Genomic DNA, 22977 nt, shown 5'->3' on the forward strand with positions numbered 1-22977 from the left:
GGGGCCAATGTGCGGAGACACACACACACAGACCCTCCTGGTGGCCACTGAGACATGCTAGCTGCTTCTGGGAGCGGCATGGAGGGAGGGAGGCAATGCAGGCAGGGAGCCACCTTAGCCCTGCTGCTTGCACGTCCCTGCATGCCCCTTGTGGGGAGAGGGACAGCGAGTCTCCTGCTCACCACCGGCTGGGACTCAGGGGCAGGTTGTCAGATGAGATTTGTCTTGCATTTTGGGGTTCCCTTGTCATTGGGGGCCCCATGCCTTGCACTGTTTCTTTCATGGTAAATTTGTCTCTGAACCAACCTAATTGTCAATTACTGAGGGATAATCTTTACTCATTGGTTATATTTTGCTTTCCACAACCAAATCTCCATACAACTTTTTATGAATGATGTACATGAATATTCAGATTCTAATATGTAAACCGTATTGTTAAATCTATTCACCTATAGTTGGGTTATTGCTGATTATGTACTCTATGTATCATCTGACTTTTAAAAATTAACTTTGTGGATAATCTAAGCACTATACCCAGATGCACAGACACTCTTTCCCCAATCTATGTATTATATATATTTTTAACATTAGCTTTAATAATTTTTTTAAATATCTTTGGGGAACTGGGCCTTCCTCAATTGGAGCCTTATATTATTGAATATAATCCTGAGGTACCCAACCCTCTCCCTGCTGCCTTCTCATTTTGTACCGCTGGGGGAGCTGTAGCATCTCCTGAGGGCAATTCTCCCTCCCGTGCTGCTGGGGGCGCCGCTCTCTCTCGTTGTCCCTTCTTTGGAGCCCCTCGGGCGTCTCCTCTCTATGGTTTTCTTTCTGTTTCCGGCCTCGCTATGGAGGGGAAGGCGGGTGTTTCCGGTTCCGTGTTCCAATCCCGGTGTAGGCGGCGATGGCGGCGGCCTCCTCCTCGTCCGCGGAGACGGGGGGCTCCGGGGCCCGGGAGGAGGCCGAGGAGACGGCGGGGCCCGGCTGGAGCGAGTCGCAGTTCCGCCGTTACAGCTTCCGGACGCAGCCCATCCCCCGGCTCAGCCACAGCGACCCCCGGGCCGAGGAGCTGATCGAGAACGAGGTGCCCGGGCCGCCAGTCTGACAAGGGGCATTTCGGGGGTGAGGTGGGGAGCGTCCTGGGGCAGGATGAACCGTGGGGTTGCTGAGCCTCTGTCCCACCAGCCTGGGGCATCGCTCACACTGTGGTGCTGTGTCAAGCTACCCGCCTCTGACGGGTGTGGCACGTACACAAACATCAACAGGCAGGGACACACCCAGCTGAGTTACATGAATGCTCCTCCCAGGCACTCATGAACCCACAACACAGAGGCTCTAGCCAGTTCCCCGCAGCCTAGGACCTCGGAGCTGTACCGTCTTGCCCTGTTCAGAAGCCTGAATGGTGTAAGTTCATTACCCAGTTTCTCTCTCCCTCGAGGTGGAGAGGGCACACACTAGCCCTTGTAAACGAGCAGAGATTTACCAAGTACTTCAACCAAAACACTGTTTTAGGTGAAATATGACACAGTTTTATTAATTATAGAAATATAGATTTTAAGTTATTATAAATAGCTAGCATAGAGATCAAAGTTGGTCACCTAAGAAATTAAATACATTTGCAGTTCTGTAAACTACAGGATTTGAATCAAGCAGTGTCTCGCCCTGACAGATGATGTTGTTCCTCAGTTCACAGCCTGGGACTCTCCTCCAGCCAGAGTTGCCAACTTTGTGATTTGCCATTTGCCTATGTGTGTGTGTTTTCAACTCTCACTATGTCTCAGGCCCTGCTCCCACCCCATCCCAAGCTCCCACCCACACCCCACCTCTTCCTGCCCCTTCTCTACCCCCATTCCACCCCCCACCCCAAGTGCACTCTGCTCCTCCCTTTTCTGTATGCCGCTGAACAGCTGATTGCCATGGACAGGAGGTGCTGCGAGAGAGGGAGAGGAGCTGCTCAGTGGAGCTGCCGGTGCTGAGCTCCCACTGTTTTTTTCCTGTGGGTGCTCTGGGGCTGGAGCACCCCCAGAGTTGGCGCCTATGCCTCCAGCCCAGGACCACCCTCCTCAGTTCAGTCTTTGTCTTGTAGGTGTTTTTTTCCAGGTGTTGAGTTGTGGGGGGAAATGATGATGTCACTTCCCCTCTTTTATAGTTTCTTCAAGCTTGCTGGAAAGATCTTTTGCTATGATATGGGTCAAGCAGTCACTGTTGTATATGCGGTTTCTCTGAGATGGTTATTGAGAAAGTGGATTCTCTTCAGTAGGCCATTGATACTTCTGACTACTCCATTGTTGTATCTAAATGGCTGGTTGTGGGTCTTCCCAATCTCACAACATATTTCAGTAACACACACATAGCAAAACTTCATAATCTCACATACAATGATAGTACATATAATCCAACAGAATGTTAATGTTCAACAGGTCAAGCCTTTCAGAATACCTCACAAAGCATACTTTGTACAAAACATGTCATTATGACACTGCTGAATATGGGGGTTAAGGGTGCTGCTTTGAGGTACAGAGTGCAACGGGGGGGGCACTAGTTGTGGGGGGCATGGCACTAGGTGATGCTGGGGGTGTGTGGGGACAAGGCCCTGGGGTGTGATGAGTGGGAGGCTGGGGTTATGAGGGCTGATGTTTATCTGACAAGGAGTATGTGTCTGTGCGGGAGATTATGTGCACTGGGGGTTCCTGGTGAGCAGGTATGAGCACCCACTGCCTAACTCTGGATGGGCGTAGCAGCCCAGGGATTTATGTGCTGTGGTTAAAGGGCTCACGGAGTAAGTCTCCAGAGGCTGTGAGCACCTAGCATGAGAGCAGGATTTCTGAAGGTAGTATGTGTGATAGAACTAGGAGTAAAGGAGAGAAGATTAGAGAGGAAATGTAGGTTAGGTGTGGGGAAAGCTTTCTGAAGGAGAGAGAATTGGGCTGTGGGATCACCTCTCAAGAGAAGCCACTTGAGTCATTGCTGTGTACAAGATCATACACTGTAAGCAGTGCTTTAATTTCTTGTGTTGTAAGCAGCAACATTAATATTGAAAGTAACTAATTATCATATACTTCTCACATTGGCTGTTTCCCTTTTTTCGCAATTTGGACATTGAAAAATTAATGGTGTTTGTTTTCCCATTTTGTTTATAGTCAGCCTTTCTGTCAGTTGCTGGCCTGTTTCAGTTGCGAAAGCTTCAGGGAAAGTTAGATCTTTGTTCTGGAATGTAAATCAAGAGAACTTTATTTTGTAATGTTTTTACAAACTTGGACATGCCAAATTTGGGTGTTGTCACCAATTTGAAGACAGTACTGTAGGGACCAATCCTATACTCGTCGTCATGGTTCAAAGTAGATGGGATTTAGTAAGGCTTCCCCATCTTTAATGTCTACGAAATGAGTGAGGTACTTGGGGTTTCGTGGCAGCAAATTCATAAGAAGGGAAGTGGGTATGCAAGTTTCAGGCCTTGTCCACACTACGGCTTATGTTGATATAACTTGCGTCGCTCAGGGTGTGGAAAAGGCATCTTCCGCGCCCTCCCTCCCCCGAGTGACCTACGTTATACCGATCTAAGTGCCGGTGTGGACAGAGCTATGTTGATGGAGATGTTCTCCTGCCGACATAGCTATGGCCTCTTGTGGAGGTGGCGTTATTATGCTGACAGGAGAGCATCTTCATCTAACGCGCTACAGCGGTGCAGCTGCATCAGTGCAGCTGTGCCGATGTAGCACTTCTAGTGTAGACTAGCCCTTAGAAACATGGCGTGGTTCTTAGGAAGTTTGGGGAGTATATGTGGAAAGAAGTATGGAAAAGACTGGAGTGTCTTCAGGTAACTGTTTATGGTGTAGGGGAGATAGATGGAATTTCTCTCTAGGGAGGATTCTGACTACACCTGTGTCCATCTAGGAAATGGGATAATCTCTGCTATCTCTTTGCCTGTGCCTCAGCCTGATCTTTCTGTTGGAGGAGGACGAGACAAAGACTGGTTCCTTTCAGATTTCAGCACTGCTGCTTAACTTACGAAAGGGGCTTCTAAGGATCAATACAAATATTTCTACCTACTTTCCTGGAACTCTTCTTCAGCATCATTCCTAGACCCACCAGTCCAGGAATCAAACTCAAGACCACTATAAGGTGGTGTGGAGTATTCATATCCTATCTCATACTCTGTGTATTATGGGAGTGTCTTATCCTTAGTACTAGCTGCTGTCTAAGTCAGAATATTGGACTAGAAAGACCATGTGATATAACCAAATAAAGTAATTTCTGTATCCTTCCCTGACATGCTTCTATTGCTGGTTTATAGAGTTGATTAGTGGCATCTGGCATTCCTTTGTGAGTGTGTCATGAGAAAGTGGTGGCTAGTTCCTAATTTTTCTTGTATTTTTGGCAGTCTGTTTATTTGGGACTTTCTTCCTCCTTCCCAGACCCTGTTGCCTGATTTTCCTCCTCCCCCTGCCTGGTGCTTCGGAAGGGAAATTGTATGGTTGTGATAATGAGTTACTTATCTCCCAGTTTCTCCAGAAATCCTTGAACCAATGTGCTTTCTTTTGCTATCTAGGAGCCAGTGGTCCTGACAGATACAAACTTGGTGTATCCCGCCCTGAAGTGGGACTTGGACTACCTCCAGGAGAACATTGGCAATGGGGATTTCTCAGTGTATAGCGCCAGCACATACAAGTTTTTGTACTATGATGAGAAGAAAATGGCCAATTTCAAGAACTTCAAACCCAAGTCGAACAGGGGAGAGATGAAGTTTAGTGAGTTTGTGGAGAGACTCCAGGAAATACAGCAGCAAGGGAGTGGTGAGAGGTAGGTGATACTTGGAAAGCTCTCCAGTTGTACTGGTTTAATTGGGTGATAGGTTGAGGTTTAGGCACTGTAAGTGATTTGAGAGCGCATTTGGACCTGCTTTTTTTTCATCTTCACTGTGATTTTTCCTCCTCAGTTTCAGTGTTGGAGGCAGGTGGTCTCAGGTGTCCTAGGGTTGGTCATCCACTTGTTAAGTGTTTCAAAGATGTCTGTCTACATTTATCACAGAATTTTGCCTGATTGGACTTTCATGTTCTTTGGTGGGACTGCAGTGCTGGGTGAAAGATGCTTTGCTTGGCAGCACTGAAGGCTAAAGGCCATGATGCCTAGAAAAGTCACCCACTGGCAATCCAGCTTTTCCCATGCTGCCCCACCAATGTATGCCAGCTCTGGCTTGGCAGATGGGAATGGTGTTCAGTCTCTGTTGCACAGTGCATGGCCTCTTTTCTGACACTGCTAGCAATGGTGCAAATTAGTGGCAGTTGTGCTGGCAATATTTATGTGGATGCTTATCCACTAGCAACTAGACTTATCCCAGCAGCTGCTTTCAACAGGCCACCAAGCAGTCACTGGATGGTAACAACTTCTGGATGCTATTAACCTTTGCCGAGTTTGAACCAGGTATATACTACCCAATTGACCTGTATCCCATTGCCAGTTTTCAGAGCCATTCAGTTCCCCCTCAGGTTTTTCCCTTTCAGATGGTATGCCAGAACCTATCAGAGAACTTAAGCAGCTTTGCTGGTGAATATGGGTATAGAGTGTCTAATGCATGTAGTGCTGAGATTGCAGTGACAGAGGCTCTGATAGTTTGGTCCCCTACAACTAAAGGCATCTTGGGTGTCTGACCAGCTGAGATCTGAGGTTGATGTGCTATATTCCCTCACAGACATTCTCCCACAAAACTCTTAATCAGAGAGGCCCCTCTGGTGGTTAGTGACTGAAAGTAAGTGGAATAGTAAATTTGGGGGATATTGATTAATGTTGCTTGACTGTACAGTCGCTTGCTTGATGATAGATTGGGATTTAAGTTTCCTTCTCATAAGAACATAAGAACGGCCATACTGGGTCAGGCCAAAGGTCCATCTAGCCCAGTATCCTATCTACCGACAATAGCCAATGCCAGGTGTCCCAGAGGGAGTGAACCTAACAGGTAATGATCAAGTGATCTCTCTCCTGCCATCCATCTCTACCCTCTGACAAACAGAGTCTAGGGACACTATTCGTTACCCGTCCTGGCTAATAGCCATTAATGGACTTAACCTCCATGCATTTATCCAGTTTTCTTTTAAACCTTGTTATAGTCCTAGCTTTCACAACCTCCTCAGGTAGGGAGTTCCACAAGTTGACTGTGTGCTGTGTGAAGAAGAATTTTCTTTTATTTTAAACCTGCTGCCCATTAATTTCATTTGGTGGCCCCTAGTTTTTGTATTATGGGAACAAGTAAATAACTTTTCCTTATTTACTTTCTCCACATCACTCATGTTTTATATACCTCTATCATATCCCCCCTTAGTCTCCTCTTTTCCAAGCTGAAAAGTTCTAGCCTCTTTAATCTCTCCTCATATGGGACCCGTTCCAAACCTCTAATCATTTTAGTTGCCCTTCTCTGAATCTTTTCTAATGCCAGTATATCTTTTTTGAGATGGGGAGACCATATCTGAACTCAGTATTTAAGATGTGGGCACTCCTTCAATTTATATAAGGGCAATAAGATACTCTCCCTCTTATTCTCTATCCTCTTTTTAATGATTCCTAACATCCTGTTTGCTTTTTTGACTGTCACTGCACACTGGGTGGATGTCTTCAGAGAACGATCCATGATGACTCAATTTCCCTTTACAGAAACCATGTTGACTTTTGCCCAACAATTTATGTTCTTCTCTGTGTCTGACAATTTTATTCTTTACTATTGTTTCAACTGATTTGCCCGGTACTGAAATTAGATTTACTGGTCTTTAATTGCCGGGATCACCTCTAGAGCCCTTCATAAATATTGGCGTTACATTAGCTATCTTCCAGTCATTGGGTACAGAAGCAGATTTAAAGGACAAGTTGCAAACCATAGTTAATAGTTCCGCAACTTCACATTTGAGTTCTTTCAGAACTCTTGGGTGAATGCCATCTGGTCCCGGTGACTTGTTACTGTTAAGTTTATCAATTAGTTCCAGAATCTCCTCTAGTGACACTTCAATCTGTGACAGTTCCTCTCCTGCTGCACTTGCTGGTTAGTGTTTCTTCTAGCCGTTCCTCTGAGATCTCAGAATTTGTTTTGGATTGCTCCAAAGCCCCACTTACCCAAAATCCTTACTCAACCGATTCCTGTTTGACCTAAATTAGATTTAATTTCCTCCTATGGTGGGAACATTTCCTTTCCACAGACACCTACATTTCTTGTAGTTTTCCTTGCCACTGTTGTTGGTGAGAGTGTAGAATTTCTAAAAGAACTAGATCTCCCCCATCTGCACAGAGAGCTGAGTGGGACATGTAATTCTCCAGGCAGTTCCTGAGGTTAACTTGTGATATTGGTCTCCTCTTCACATGTTCCACATACATGAAATCTAACTGTTGCTGTTAGTGTGGAGGGTGTGTGTGTGTGTGTGGAGGGAAGACAGGGAAAGACATCTCTCTAAGGGTGGATGAGAAGATGCCTGTGTATCGATATGCATGCTTAACACTTATTTTTCCCCTGGGAAATACAGGTTGTATCTGCAGCAGACTCTGAATGACACGGTTGGAAGGAAGATTGTGGTGGATTTCCTGGGCTTTAACTGGAACTGGATTAACAAGCAGCAAGGGAAGCGTGGCTGGGGGCAACTGACTTCCAACTTGCTGCTTATTGGCATGGAAGGTAAGCAACCAGTGTTGATTCTGAATGGCATGAGGGAGACTTGGCTAACTCTGGTGAATTTCAACTCTGGGGATCACCTTCAGGTGAACTTATCACTTGTTTGCAGAGTGTCTCTGAAACAGCACAGATAGCTTTAAGGTGGACTCCTTGTACACACAATCTTTAATTTATGTTATGTGGAGAGAGGATCAGGAGAGTATGCCTCTGCTTGTGGTTGCTGGAAGATAAATTTCTATGTGTCTAATTACTCCCTGAAGTGTCAACTCAGATACAGCCAAGAGTTGTGCAATGTGTTTTGAGCTAATAGTTGATGTAGCCACCCCTGTTTCTTACTTGAGCACTTCATAGAATCAATAGCTCAGAGTGGTGTCCAGGGTTTGTTTTAAGGGCTGGCTGACTCTGAAGTCTAACCGAAAGAATCAGTCTTGCTAACTATCTCACTGCTGGTCAAAGTATCAGAGAAAGGGGAGGGACAGTCATGTTATGAAGACCTGCTGTGCGGGAAATGTCATTTGGCATCTCATGGGAGTGGAAAGAAGTTTGTGAGCAAAGCATGCAAATGTACCACTATCTTCCCCTCCCATAGAAACAGCCCCTCAAGGCCCTTTTTAGAGAGGGCTGTTTCTATGCCATATTTTCATCTTACTTCCTCCAGACATCAAGGTTCTTAAGTTATTGGGTTTCCTTAAAACAAGTTCTTTTCCACTCTTGTACTCAAACAGCTGAAGAGGTTTTCTTAAAACTTTCCATAAATGTTACCTTCGGGCTGAATGTCAGGCTGAGACCAAGTTGGAAAAACTCATCCTGAAAAGTGAGAGTAGGGAGCAACTGAGAATGGGGGTTAAAATGGAAACCATTCCGTAACTTTAACTCTAGCAGTTGCTAGCCCTGCTGTAATGCCTGGTTTGTAAGGTGCTTTAGGATCCTTTGCTCCATATAGTTCTATAGACATGTATGGCAGTTTGTTGTTGGTGTTGCCCCCGTGAGGCCTATCACCTGTTCCTTTGCCCGAGCCTTTAAAGTATATGTGAGAGATTATCAGTCTCTTTCTTTGTGCAGGGAATGTGACACCAGCTCACTATGATGAGCAGCAGAACTTCTTCGCTCAGATTAAGGGCTACAAGCGGTGTATCCTGTTCCCGCCAGATCAGTTTGAATGCCTCTATCCTTACCCTGTGCATCATCCATGTGACAGGCAGAGCCAGGTGAGAATAAGATCTCTAGTAAGCTGGATCTATAGTAACTCTTCATTTAAAGTCGTCCTGGTTAACGATGTTTCATTGTTACGTTGCTGATCAATTAGGGAACATGCTCGTTTAAAGTTGTACCATGCTCCCTGCTTTGTCCACTGCTTGCAGGAAGAGCAGCCCGTTGCAGCTAGCTTGTGGGGTCTTGTAACCAGGGTGGACCAGCAGCCCCGCATCAGCTCCCCACTCCCCAAGTTCCCTCTGCTGCAGCGGCCCAGCAGGCTATCAATCGGCAGTTCAGCTGTCCCTCCCCACTGTCATGTGCTGCTCCTGCCCTCTGCCTTTGAGCTGCTCCCAGAGACTCCTGCTTGCTGTGAAGGAGGGTGGGGGCTAATGTCATGGTGTCCCCCTCCCCCTTGTACCCTGCTTACCCCTTCTCCATATAGAGCAGGGAGGGGGCACAGAGGGAGAAAGACAGAGAGAGCTTGGGGCAGCAGCTGCTGTCTCAACTCCCTGATCCACTTAAAAAGACAATGCACTAAAGAGTGGGTCAGGCTTACTTAAAGGGGCAGTGTGCATTTCTCTCTCTCCCACACACAAGGTGTGTGTCTGTCTGCTATGCTGTCTCCCCTCCCTCCTGTTCGTGCTGCCTTGATGAGAGGCTACATTAACAACGTGTTGTCTGAGCCCTCAAGAGATAAGAGCTAGTTCATCATTTAGCAGTAAGGCATTCCCTGGGAAGTATCCCTCCCTCTTACACCCTCTAACTTCACCACCTCAACCAAGCTTCATATCATCATAGCTGTGAACAGTATTAAATTGTTTGTTCAAAACATATACTGTGTGTATATCTATATAATATATAGCTTTTTGTCTGGTGAAAAACATTTCCCTGGAACCTGGAAATTGGATTAACTTAACATTATTTCGCTTAAAGTCGCATTTTTCAGGAACATAACTACAATGTTAAGCGAGAAGTTACTGTATTCCCTACTACACACCGAAAAAGCACATGCATAAAAATCACTAGCTCCATGGGGAATATGCCAGTATCTATACAGCGTACCAGTGCCTGTCCTGGTGCTGAGCCATTAGAGCACCCACACTAGCTGTTACCTTTGGTATCAGTATGTGTTGTTCGAAAATGGGCCTCTGTTGTGCATCAGAGTTATGAATTAGACTTCTTTATCGTCACTGTGAGGCCATATATTTTAGTGGTTGGAGCCGACCAAGCTCGAGCTCTGAGTAGGGCACGTCAGTCTCAGTGCCTCAGTTTTCCCAGCTTCTGTCTAGCACACTGGTGTTCCGAAGCTGAATGTTGGTGGTACCTTGAGATGCTGTAGAAATGCCAAGTGTTGTTCACTGTGCTTTGGGTGTTTGAGTGATGCATTTGTCAGCCATAGAACATTACTCTTCTGGAATGGTACCAGTATTATTATTTTGTTTGCTTTAGTCCAAAGATGTTTTTCTTTGAGTCATAAGCATTGTCTACTGAAGGGAAATAGCAGGGACATTGCTTCCTCTCTTGTACCTATCCCTCCTCCCCTCTTTCTCTTAATGATTTAACAAGACACATAATTCCAAGAGATCACATGGTAGCCGTGTTAGTCTGTATCCTCAAAAACAACAAGGAGTCCAGTGGCACCTTAAAGACTAACAGTTATTTGTTAGTCTTTAAGAGGCCTAGGGCTGCCCAGAGGAGGGGTCAAGGGGGACAGTTTGCCCCGGGCCCCACAGGGGCCTTGCGAGCCCTGGCCTGGCGGCAGTCCGGGTCTTCAGCTGGCATTTCGGCGGCGGGGGGACCTTCAGTGCTGCTGAAGACACGGAGTGACTGAAGGGCCCCCTGCCGCTGAAGTGCCCCGCGAGCCCTGGACCAGCGGTGGTCCGGGTCTTTGGCAGCATTTCAGCGGCGGATGGCCCTTCAGTGCTGCTGAAGACAGAGCAACTGAAGACCCCCCCGCCACCGAAATGCCGCCGAAGACCCGGGCCGCTGCCGGGTGAGTACATGCGCCGGAGCTTCCCTGCTTTGCCCCAGGCCTCCTGAATCCTCTGGGTGGCCCTGAAGGTGCCACCGGACTCCTTGTTGTATTCCAAGAGAGCTACTCGATGCAGATGTGCCTTAGACTGTGCTGAGGAGTTGGAAGTGTGTGGGACTGGTACGCTGTATTGGAATGTAGCTGCTGCACAGGACAGATCTGCAGGGAGAATCTGCAGTAGAGGCTGTTGTCTGAGCAGAGTGCGCTCCTGAATTTCCGGCCTCTGGCTGATCAGTGCTGCATCCTTGTCTCTCTTGATCTGCTAGGTGGACTTTGACAATCCTGACTATGAGAAGTTTCCCAATTTCCAGAATGTGGTTGGCTATGAGACAGTGGTAGGCCCGGGTGATGTGCTCTACATCCCTATGTACTGGTAAGGAGGATCCAATGAGCTGGGCTGAGTGGGGGAGGGATTTAGACAGAAAGGGTGGTCTTTTAGTTAAAGCATTGCACTGGGATTCAAGAGATCTCAGCTCTTATTTCTGGCCAAGCTACAGAATTGTAGTGAGATCTTGGACAAGTCTTAATCACTCCATGCCTCAGTTTCCCATCTGTGAAATGGGAGTAATAATATCTGCTACCTCTGAATGTTGAGGATAAATATGTTAACGTGCATGAGGCATTCACATACTACTGTGAGTTGTGCTCTAGCGATACACATTTAAATAACTAAGGGGAGTTGTTCAAGGGATTGTGCTGGTGACTGAGTGACATGCCAAGGTGCTTTTCCTGCACTCTGGCCTGCATCCAACACGTCTGTCTGTGTAGCTCATTTTTTTATAGTAACTCTCCCATTTTGTATGGTTTCCATGCAGGTGGCATCACATTGAGTCTCTGCTGAATGGGGGAACCACCATCACTGTGAACTTCTGGTACAAGGTAAGCATAAGTCCATCTGCACTCCTGTGGTAGCCCATTATTCAGTAGGATTCCCACTGTCTCAGTGGCACCCCACCATGAAGATAGGATGTCAGACTTTGCCAGGCATGGAGAACTTTACTGCCTGAATCATAGACATGTAGGGCTGGAGGGGACCTCAAAGGGTTATCTAGTCCAGTGGTCTCCAAACTTTTTTGATCGCACACCCCATCAGTAAAAAATTTTTGAGCATGTACCCCTAATATATGTATATTTATTTATTTATGTATAAATTATATACATGTACTACTGTACTAATATATTATGTACATTATAAAACATACACAAAAAATAGAAATTAAAAAGGGATGAGAAAGATGAAAATATTTTTAAAATATTTTTTTATTTTTATTTATTAATGGTACAAAACCCCTTTTTGCGCTCTCAAAAAAAATTAATAATATTTTTTAGTGAGAGCAATGTGATTGAATATGCTTCATTATTTCTGAAAATCTTGGTTTAACACTTAGTGATACAGCGATTTGAAGGTCTGGATTAGGTTTAGGGTGCGGGAGAGCGTTCAGGGTGGCTGTTCAGGGTGGCGGTGCGGGGTCTGGGAGGGAGTTAGGGTGTGGGAGGGCGCTCAGGGTGGCGGTGCGGGGTCTGGGAGGGAGTTAGGGTGTGGGAGGGTGCTCAGGGTGGTGGTTCGGGATCTGGGAGGGAGTTAGGGTGTGGGAGGGCGCTCAGGATGGAGGTGTGGGAGGAGGCTCAGGGCTGGGGCAGGCAGGAGGTGCAGAGCACTTACCTAGGGAAACTCCTGTTTGGTGCAAGGGGTGTGCAGGTGGCTCTGCACAGCGTGGCACTGCCCCCATGGCCTCGAATGTGGGAGCTAACACCACCTCCCTCATCCCCCCGCCAGGAATGCAGGGGCTTTAGGGGCTGCAGGGCCCTGGGCTAAGGGGGCCCTGGGGCTCTGGCCTGCAGCTCTAAAGCCCCTTTCAGAATGCGGCTCTGCGAGCACGGGCAGGAGGACTCAGGAGGAGCAGGGGCAGCCGCGCAGCCAGCGGTCAGAGAGAAGCGGCGCTTTCCCCTTCAAAGCCAGCTGGAGAGAAGTGGGGCTTTGAAGGGGAAAGCACCGCTTCTTTCCTGCCGCTGGCTGCGCGGCTGCCCCTGCTCCTCCAGGGGCCGGAGGACTCAGGGCCGCATTCCGAAAGCAGCTTTAGAGCTGCAGGCCAGAGCCCCAGGGCTCCCTTAGCCCAAGGCCCTGCAGCCCCAAAAGCCCCTGCATTCCGGGTGGCCTGGCCTGGCCCAGGGTTGGGGGTTGGGGACAGCTTCCTTGCTTGCTCCCTCCCTCCTCTGTCCCCCCCCCTTTTTCTTCCTCCAGCGACGCTCCTCCTGCCGCACCCCCCCAATGGATCCTCTTGCACACCCCACTTTGAAGACCACTGATCTAGTCCACCCCTCTATGCTGAGGCAGGATTAAGTATGCCTAGATTGGACTACCCCTGACATGTATTTTTCTAACCTGTTCTTTATCTTGTATATAGGGACTTATCACTAGCAGAAAGCTGGTTTCTTCCCCTGGGAGCATGGGGGTATTGCAGTTGAATAGCCAGGGTGTTTGGGTATGAGTGGCATTGTTTGCTAAGATTGGGGTAAGGCTGAGGCATTTCAGGAAGGACACAATGAGTGTTCTTTCACTTTACTTTCAGGGTGCACCCACCCCAAAGAGAATTGAGTATCCCTTAAAGGCTCATCAGAAAGTGGCGATAATGAGGAACATTGAGAAGATGCTGGGAGAGGCCCTGGGAAACCCACAAGAGGTAAAGTAAAAGCTAGAGATGCTGTCACTGCCATTGATATGTCCAAGTATGGACTGCAGAACTCTGGATCTCAGCAAACCATCTGAGGCTGCCTGTGATATTAATGGGGATGAGTGAAACAGCACTAGTGGCAATTCTTCATCCCCTACCGTTACAGTCCTTGGGGCCACAAAAGGCTGAGATCCTCAAATTACAGTGTTTGGGCTGATGAGTACAACCCGTGGAATAGTGTAAAAATTGGGAAATAGTCTCTGCTGCCCATAGCTTGCGCTGTTAGGTTGTGGATGCTGAAAGAAAAGCATGCTGGTCAGAGGGACTGATGACAACATTAAGGTGTGAGATTTCAGGAGCAGGGGGAGTGATAAATAAATGCTCCATAATCAGTTTTTAGTGAGATACATTTATTTTTTCTCTAGCTCTGCCGAATTGAGAGAGATTTGACCTCTGAACTGACTCATTTTGAATACCACCTTGCTCTCCCTCCCACCCCTCCACTTAAGTTCCGATATGATTTCTACCAGCTGGCATCTCAGACCCAGTGGATTAAACTGGAAATCAGAATCTGGTTTTAAAGGGCTATTATCTCTTTGGTGGAGGTTGAAATACTGGGTGCTGAATACAAATGTTTTTGTGGCCAATAAACCCTTCCAAGCACTGGTCCTGTACCACTGATTAGTGCAAGAACATTTTAATCTCTGTCTAATGTCAACAAATGTTCTTTATCCGATTTGCCTGCTATCTGGATGATTCAAAGAAAAATGCCTTTCATTACTAACACATGAGAGATTCCTTCCCTGGCTATGCACAGGGAATGCTGAGGAATAGGAGCAGCCTTGACTGCAGGCCAAACCTTAACACTGAGGGACAAGTATCGTCTTCGCTTTCTATAATGTTTGTGATTTTTAAGTGACCTCCCCAGAGTACCTTACTGGTGATACAGCGGAAATGTATCCACTCCAAAATAAAGCAGTTCCTGTTCAGTGTGGCATAAGATTAGAACAGGAAGTGAAGAAAACTGTATCCAGTTGAAACTGCAGGTGAGATTTTGTGTAGGAAAGTTGTCACTATTGGCCAGGACACTGTGGTCAACTCTTGTGGAAGATGCAAGGGGATCTTTAATAACCATAAGCAATCAAGACTCATTTGACATCTCCTCTGAATCATACCAGGAGATTGGTTCACTGCTAACCTGGCAGAATAACCAGCTCCGCTTCTGCCCAATCTGTGTTCCTCTGAGATCTCCTTCTCTGGCCTGGCCTGGCCCAGCTTAGCTTGTGGGAGTTAATGGGTTAACAGCTTGAGGTAGTCAGGCTGCAGGCTGTGCTGTCCTTGTTGCTGTGCGCTTGCCATGGCTAACAATATGTTTTTGTCTTGAACAGGTGGGTCCCCTGTTGAACATGATGATTAAGGGTCGATATGACTAGTCCCTGGCCACCTGGGTGACTGACGGTGGAGCTGCTTCGTTCACGAGTAATGGAAGATACTGAGCGCTAGTATTGCACGCAGCACTTAAGACTGATGGGCTCCTGGCCCATCTCTGTCCCGTTCCACAACAATTAAGGGGACTACTGGAACTGCAAAACCATTAGCCCACCTCCTTCCCCCTTCCCTCACTGTCATCCAACTGAATCTCCCAAGAAAGAACCTGCACTTAGTGAGCAAGAATCCAGCTTCCAATAAGTGTGTGTTCCTGTCCGCCAAGACGAGGAATGTGGTGTCTGGCTCTCGAATGCTTTCCTTCTTTGAATTTTAATGTAAAGTGTTGAAAGAACAGTTTGGAAGGGAGCCAGGAGTGGTCTTGTTTCCTCCGGCCCAGTGGCTGGATTTCTGTGATGGTGCCGGCAGTGGACGCAGTACCCCTGAAATCTGGGACAGTCAGTCGGATAGCAGGAAGCCTTAGGTTCCATGATCCTGTTGTGTTAGAGGTCTTGTCCTTGCTGGGTCCTGGCACCGTTGGACAGCAGGAATGAGCATGTGATGACTTGTTTGAGGAGAAACTGGAAAGATGGTTTGGAAACCCCCTGCCCCCCGCCAAGATGCAGTGCTCAGGGTATTGGGAGCTTGGTACCTAGCAGGGTGATCAAGTTGAATCCATGCAGTGTGTGTGCACACAACGCCACCCTTTGAGTCCTGCCTCTGTCAGATGGGTCACAGGAAACCTCCTCTCTCCTGTTTACAGCATAGCTCTTTGAGGAGTGAAGGTCTCCCTCTTTTCTCTAAAGCTGCAGCATGGTTAGAAGTGTATGTAACATGGTGAGGGAGACCGACATTGAGGGCACTCACCAAGTCTCCCACGTTGGAGCCATGTCAAAATTGCTCTCCTGGGGCCCTGAGACTGATGAATGCCCAGTTAAAATCAGCTTCCCTTTTCTCCACCAGGGGGTGCCGGCTTCCTGGACAAAACACAGAAAGTGCCCTTTACTGATTAACTCTGTGTGTTATGTTGTGAGGCTGTTGTGTTTCTCCCTTCCTTGTCTGGTCACGTGGGGAGGCGGGGAGACTCTGTTTCATACCTGTGTTCATTTTGTTTGTATCCTTTGTGTTCTAATACTTGGCCTAGCAGTTTTCAGAATGAGAAGAGAGAAGCTACAGGAGCAGCAGAACTTCCTTTTAGAGTCCTGGCAATCGCCCTGAAAAGCCAGCATGCCTTCCTAGTCCTTTTCCTTGCAGAGCCTTCCAAACTCACATGAAGCCTTGCCTTGCCTTGCACTGCTTTGCTGTTCCTGGGGGGGAAACTTGTGTACTGAACACAATTGTATTTGATCATCAAGATTAGAGAAGCTGGCTTGGATTCCATCTAATTCACCCTGCTGACCAGGGAAGGCTGTTCGCATCACTGTGTTTCCTAGTGCTTTGTCTCCTTGCCTGCTTGGGGCTGATTGTGACATTTGGGTTTCTGTGGAGTGTGTAGCCCAGGGAGGAGATGTTGTTTGGGAAACAGACTGATCCATGGCTTGCCATGTCCCATTTTGTGCTGGGATGACTTTTGTACTGTTTACTGTGAACTTATCTTATGCAGGAATAGAAGAAAGACTTAGCACAACGGAGTTGTTTGACAGCATCTGGATGGAGCTTCAGTGTCTAGCTGTTGACCATCGCTATTTGTGGCTCTGATACCAAGAGAGGTGCTACGGGACAAAGCAGGTGTCTTGTTACCAAACACCCTTGTATCCCTGACTTAGCAGTATGTAACCAAGGTCAAAGAGAGCAGCAGGAGACAAACTTCCTCTCCGGAGCACTGTCTAGATCAGAATGAAGGTCACTCAACTGGATGCGTGTCAACGCTCCACCTTGGGGGAGGGAGGAAGGACCCTCTTCTGCCTCTGGCTGAAAGTGAAGCCTTCCCAAGAGGACTTGGTGTGTGCAGTGTCTCTGCCCTTGGTTGGAAGACACTCAACTAGAATCTCACCTGCGTGCCGGTGTTGGGAGCACAGCAGTCTCAGCCAGTGTTCTGAGCAGCTCATTGGGCACCGCCAGCTCCTGAAGCCCAGGCTGGGAGTTCCAAGGGGCTCATGAAGGGACAGGATGGTAGATCTGGAACCTTGGAATCCTTTTTTCTTTATTTGCCAAAGGTCTAACTTTGAAGTGTCAGAACAGTTTTTGCTGCACTTGACTGGCATGAAAGCTCAGTTTACAATGCACTGATGGACTCTTTTTTTCCCCCTCTCCCTTTCCACCCTGTGCTTTCAGTGCCCCTGCCATGGTCTTGGGAAGCTGTGTGTGTATGTATGTGTGTGAGAGAAATACATGGTACCTTCTGAAATGTAGTTCTTAAATACAACCAATGCTGAACAACAGAAGTGTGTGGCTTTTATTCTGTATGAGTGCTGCTCCCTAAAGGAGAACGCCCCCAGGGAAGCATCTAATCAGAACTCCTGTGGGAAGCAACATGGAGCTGTCCACCCAGGCTGGTTGCAGATGGAGGTTAGAACTCAGGACTCTTTCACTTCAAATTGTTTGAATGAATTCAGCGCAGGTGAAAGCTGCCTGATTGACAGCCCTAGCCTCTGACATCCTTTATCCCCAGAGCAGGTGTAGCAGGAGTAATAGCAGTGCAAGCTGGGAACACTGCCCCTCCAAGCAGCCTTCTCTTGATCTGAAGGAACCATGCCTCTAAGAGTGAGAAGGGAGTTTAGTATATGCTGATTCAATCCTTAACCTCTGAGAGCACTGTCAAGTGTAAATTGGTCCCCTTTGATTTATGGCCTTCAATACGGATTCTTGTCCTTTGGCAACAAGCATGAGAACTTTTCCCAGAGACCACCCAGTCACTATCAGGTAGTCATGACTGTCAGTCAGCCCCAGCATGTGCTGGAGATGCAGGTGCTGCGTAGAGATGAAAAGCTGCATATCCCATTATCAGTCCCCTGAGCCATCTCATCCCCATTGTGCAATCAGCCAATTCCTCACTTTATTTGGTAAGCAGCAGATCTGCACCTGGAGGTCCAGGTTAGTATTTGTCTGTGGGAGCTTGCCTGCACATGCTTCAGGTGTGCATCAACACCTACAGGTGTTGCCTTGTGTGTTTTACACTTCCAGGAAATGAGTACCTACAGGCCTGGTAGCTCATTATTAACTGTTGTGTTTATTCAGCCATCGGGGAAACCTCAATGGGTGGGATTTAATTTAGGTAACTACTGAGCAGGTGTAGTAAGCTGGGGAAGGGCTGGGTGGCAAGATCAGGGCACTTCCCTAACCCAATGTTCTGATTGGATTTTTGTGTTTAACCTGTAAAACAAAACTGCAGAATGGGGGTGGTGAGTGTGATTGCTCTCAGGTCTCTCGGTACCTGTGTTTGAATGAAAGAAAATGGCAAATATGAGGTAGTGGGAGTAGGGGGTGGGTGGAGAACTGGGCAGCTGGGTGACAGAGGTACTGGCAGTGGGTTATTTGGTCTGAGGAGCTCTAGCATGGTGCAGTCAGGTTATGGGTATGTGTGAGAGTGCCTGGCTTGACCCTGTCTAGCGTCTGTGCTGTGAACATGCTTTTTATGTGAGTAACTTACTTTGGTGACAGGCCACAGTTCAGAAATGTCCACTCGCACTTCGGTGGCCGCTTCCATCCACTGAACACAAAGCACCTTACAAACAAGCCTCACAACAGACCCGAGAGGGAGGGATTAGTCCATTTTTTCCAGATGTGGAAACAGACACGAAGGTGAAGTGACCTCTGCAGAGTGTGTGTGTGTGTGTGTGTGAAAACTCTGAGAAAAACACCCTTGATCTGACTCCTGTGTGTTTAATTTACATCTTTTTCTTGTCTCTTCTCTGGTTTGCTCTTGGTCTTCACCCCCTCTCCTGCTCTTTTGAAGACAGATTCTCCTAGGGAAGCGGAAGGCCTCCTTTTGGCCATTGGGTTCCAGGCTGTACGTGCTTTCATGGCTGAACAGTGTCCTGTAGAAAAGTGGCAGGTTGCTACTGCCTTCATACAGATGAACTGCCCTGTGGCTGGCTGCTTTAAGAGGCATCAAGGGAGCAGGGAGGTCAGGCAGTGGCTTTCAAGACATGGTGTGCAGTCCATGATCATGCAGCTTTCCCAGCTCCCATAGCTACGGCTTTTTGTTTCACAGCTTAGTGTGCCACCCTGAGCCATTTGTTAAGCCTCACAGCCATCACGTGAGGTAGGAAACACTGTTTTCCTTCCCCAGGGCTTTCCTTTAGTCTTCACCTTTATATTTATACATCTCTGCTTCCCCCTCTGCCTCCTTCACCTCCTTTTTGTAAGGAGTTTGCTGGTGCGTTTCGATGGCTATTGGAACTCACTTCCCTCCAGTTGAAGAGCTTGGCTTCTGCCACCACGGTGTCTTGGGAAGTTGGAGGTCAGCGGGAAGCTTCCCTCTGAGGAGGCGAGCCGTCACCGCCTCCATTGTGCATTGTTTTGCTCTGCTGCTGCATGGGACTGGCTCTGAGATGAGCAAGCCGAGGAAGAAGGAGGCAAAGCTCTCGCTGTGGTGAACGCATGCAAAGTAAGTTCTAATTACTGCCTTGCAAGTCAAATATTTGTTGTGAGCAGAGGATTAATTGGCGGGGGAGGGAGCGGAAGTGGAGGCTCTCGGAGTGTAAGTGGAACAGATGCCCGGACGCCTTGGGGAAACGCAGCTTTCCTCTACAAATCAGAGCTTTAAATTACAAGGCTTTTACCAACGAGAACAGTTGTGGGAAGTCGTCTGCTCTCATTTGCGTAATGGCTTCTGTCACTGGTGATTAGACACAGGATGAAGGAAAAGAAATTTGACAATTAGGAATGAGCAATCATTAATCAGAATCTTTGTTAGGAGATTGCGAGAAGGGAGGAAAAATATCCCACAAACAATGGAAGCCACCAACTTGGCTACCACAGTGCCAGGCATTCCACAGCAAGGCAGCCTTCAGGCATGCAACTGGGCGTGTCAGTGTTGCTCTACAGCACCTCCTCTGCCCAGGTGAGGAGTAGCATTGAGGGGCTGTGAAGGGGACCACAGGCCTACTTCTGCTTGGCCAAAAAACATTCAGGGAATCACCATGCATGAAATCTTTCTCTTTGGTCAGTGCTTCCCAGCCAACTGCTCTGTAAGGAAGAGATCACATCACCAGTCCATCTCCCTGCTACATTCAGCCACCTGGACTCGGTTCTTAGGGCCCTGCTGCAAACCTCCAGCAATAGGTGTGTGGACAGCTTAGCCTTGCAGAGAATTTTTCCTAAAACCTCACTCAGATCAGTGGCTCACAAGGCAGAGAAGGGCCAGAGGGGTCTTGATTAACACATGTAAGATTAGGATGGGCAAAGTGAATGCTGCTCACGCTCCCTTCCTGACGATGTTGCAGCATATGAGAACAAGGAGGCGGTTGATGGATGCATGACAGGCAAATAAAGAAAGGGGTGGTACCCACACAGCCTGTAGCCTCTCTCTCATTCACTAGCACAGGACATCATCCAGTCACATAACATCAATGGCTAATTTGACCAGTGCTCACTAAACTGCCCATTTGTCTGCATCTCCTGCAACCATCTCCTTGGATGCTGCCCCTTCTTTCATGGACTGTCCTCTCTGAACTAATCCATTAGGTTGCTGCACTCTCCTTCAGATCTCTCCTCTGGACTCACTTCTGTAATGCCAAGAAGAATGTAGCTGGCAACTAATGGGTATGTGGAGTAGCATTGGGGGATAGCAAATAGGTGCATATTTTTAAAAGCATATTATATCCTCTTGTATATTGTGATTGTCTTCCTCCTCTTTGTATGCTCTTTGTCTCGGATTTGTAATTTCTGCTGTCTTCCTCTCTGTGTGGTGTGGGTGCTACTGGAGTACAAGTAGTATCTGAAGTTCTGGATGCTGAACAATAAAGGCTTTCAAAGCTCATGCTTCAGTATGTCAGCTGACTGCTGCATGGCTCAGGAAGGAATTCTCTCCATCCTGATAGCAGTACACAATTAGCTGTGAGCTTCAGGGGTGATGGGCTCTCTTTCCTTTGAATCACTGGTTATTGGCAGAAGCAAGATACCAGACTGACATGATAGACCCATTCTGTGATCTGGTGTTCCAAAGAGCAAACACCATAGAGAGGACCAGTATGTAGGAAAGGAATCGCTTAAACCTATTCACACTCTGGTTTATAGGATCACCTTTGAGTTGGAGTGTTCACAAGAGGCCAGGAAGCATAGATCCATAATAAAGTTAAAGGGACATCATTAACTGGTAATCTAGCTGGTTTCAAAAAAATGAGTTTTGTGTTTTCCATCTTGCCCTCAAGTTCCCCAGCCAATTTTTGTGTATTTCACCGTCTCATATTCCTGTTCTTAAAGCTTTTCTCTCCCTGTTGCTGTGGGCCAGACCTCCAAAACCTGAGAAATGGTAAAATTTACTGTGCACAAAAGTACTGTCAATAGGGAATAAACTGATTTTTTTCCCTTTGAGCTCTAAGTTCTAACAAGCCTAGATATTACCTGCATCAGCAGTAGATAAACCAATTTCAGACACAAATATAGTAATAAATACTGATATGGTGGCATCCAAAGACCTCAGAAGGGGTTGTAGTCCCATTTTGCTGAGTGCTGTACAAACGCATGACACAATGTTTGCCCTGTAGGGCTTTGCGGGTGTTGCATTAATCTTGAAATGCATAAAAACAACGAGGAGTCTGGTTGCACCTTAAAGACTAACAGATTTATTTGGGCATAAGCTTTTGTGGGTAAAAAACCCACTTCAGATGCATGAAGAAGTGGGTTTTTTACCCACAAAAGCTTATGCCCAAATAAATGTTAGTCTTTAAGGTGCCACCGGACTCCTCATTGTTTTTGTGGATACAGACTAACATGGTTTACCCCTCTGATATTTGAAATGCATGTTTTCCTAATTCTACACAGTGATAAAAATACAGTGGGCTATAGCCCATCTAAACCAGTTTAATCTCCGGAAAACTGACCTTTAACCACCAGCTCCCTGTCCGGAGCCAAGCTGCCACCCAGGCTTCTTGTCTCCCTGTTCCCTGCCAGGTTTCTCGCCTCCTGGAGTGGGGAGCTGGAGGAGGCAGCATGGAGCCCTGAAACTGACAAGACTGCCAACAGCCAATGTAAATAACACAGTGTCTACAAAGACACTAAACGTTGTCCTAACTACACCTACAAGAGGTGTAGGGCTTATGTCAAGGTGGAGTAGTTATGTCTGTGTAGTAGGGCACTTATGTTGGCAGGAACAAGATTGTAGTGTAGACACTGACATAATTAGGTCAACATAACTGCCTTACATCAGCCTAGCTGTGTAGAGCAGGCCTGTGAGTGTAGCACCTTACACAATGGAGCCCCAATGACTGTTAATACAATTCTCTCTGAAATGCCCAAGGGGTGTAGCTGTACAGTCCCTCCTACACACTGCTCATTCATCACCATTCGTGGTAATGGCACATGTAGTTTTCATCAGAACATAAGAATGGCCATACTGGGTCACACCCATGGCCTATCTAGTCCAGTGTCCTGTCTTCTGGCTGTGGCCAATATCAGATACTTCAAAGGGAACAAACAGGGCAATCATCAAGTGATCCATTCCTGTTGTCCGGTCTCAGCATCTGGCAGTCAGAGGCCTAGGGTCACCGAGAGTATGGGGTTGCATCTCTGACCATCTTGGCTAATGGCCATTGATGGACTTATCCTTCATGAACTTATTCATTATTGAAGCCAGTTATAGTCTTGGCCTTCGCAACAGCCTGTGGGAAAATCAAAATGAAGATAGGTCTTTTTTCATGCTCCAAAGTTAGCACTGTTCTAAGGAGCCTCTGCCCTTCCCTTCTGCCTTTAGGGGATCCAGGCCTAGTCCTGGTTGTGTGATAACTCCTACCACTTATATGGCAACCATCAGCAGCAGATCTCCAAGTTCCAGATAGCCATTTATTAAGCATCACAATAACCCTGTGAGGTAGGTAATTTTACACAAAATAGGGCCAGCTAGT

The 22977-nt window shown here is 47.2% G+C and overlaps 2 protein-coding genes across 2 annotated transcripts in view; both read left to right on the forward strand.

Annotated features, from left to right (window-relative positions):
- SCD (stearoyl-CoA desaturase) overlaps window positions 1-22977 on the forward strand; it is an 870279-nt gene that overhangs the window by 192276 nt on the left and 655026 nt on the right. The window lies entirely within an intron of this gene.
- Window positions 877-17355, forward strand: HIF1AN (hypoxia inducible factor 1 subunit alpha inhibitor). The gene is made up of 8 exons (XM_050960271.1): window positions 877-1084; window positions 4550-4800; window positions 7503-7651; window positions 8711-8856; window positions 11141-11247; window positions 11690-11753; window positions 13445-13555; window positions 14935-17355. Exons 1-8 carry the CDS (start codon window positions 905-907, stop codon window positions 14977-14979), a joined length of 1053 nt encoding a protein of 350 aa, XP_050816228.1. The 5' UTR covers window positions 877-904; the 3' UTR covers window positions 14980-17355.

This window comes from Gopherus flavomarginatus, chromosome 6 (genome assembly GCF_025201925.1).
Source record: "Gopherus flavomarginatus isolate rGopFla2 chromosome 6, rGopFla2.mat.asm, whole genome shotgun sequence".
Taxonomy (NCBI): domain Eukaryota; kingdom Metazoa; phylum Chordata; order Testudines; family Testudinidae; genus Gopherus; species Gopherus flavomarginatus.

Bases quoted from the DNA above. Each gene is read 5' to 3' on its own strand.
- HIF1AN (XM_050960271.1), top strand. From the start codon at position 905: ATGGCGGCGGCCTCCTCCTCGTCCGCGGAGACGGGGGGCTCCGGGGCC. The intron at 4,801-7,502 runs GTAGGTGATACT...TGGGAAATACAG, and splicing joins CAGCAAGGGAGTGGTGAGAG to GTTGTATCTGCAGCAGACTC. The intron at 8,857-11,140 runs GTGAGAATAAGA...TTGATCTGCTAG, and splicing joins CATGTGACAGGCAGAGCCAG to GTGGACTTTGACAATCCTGA.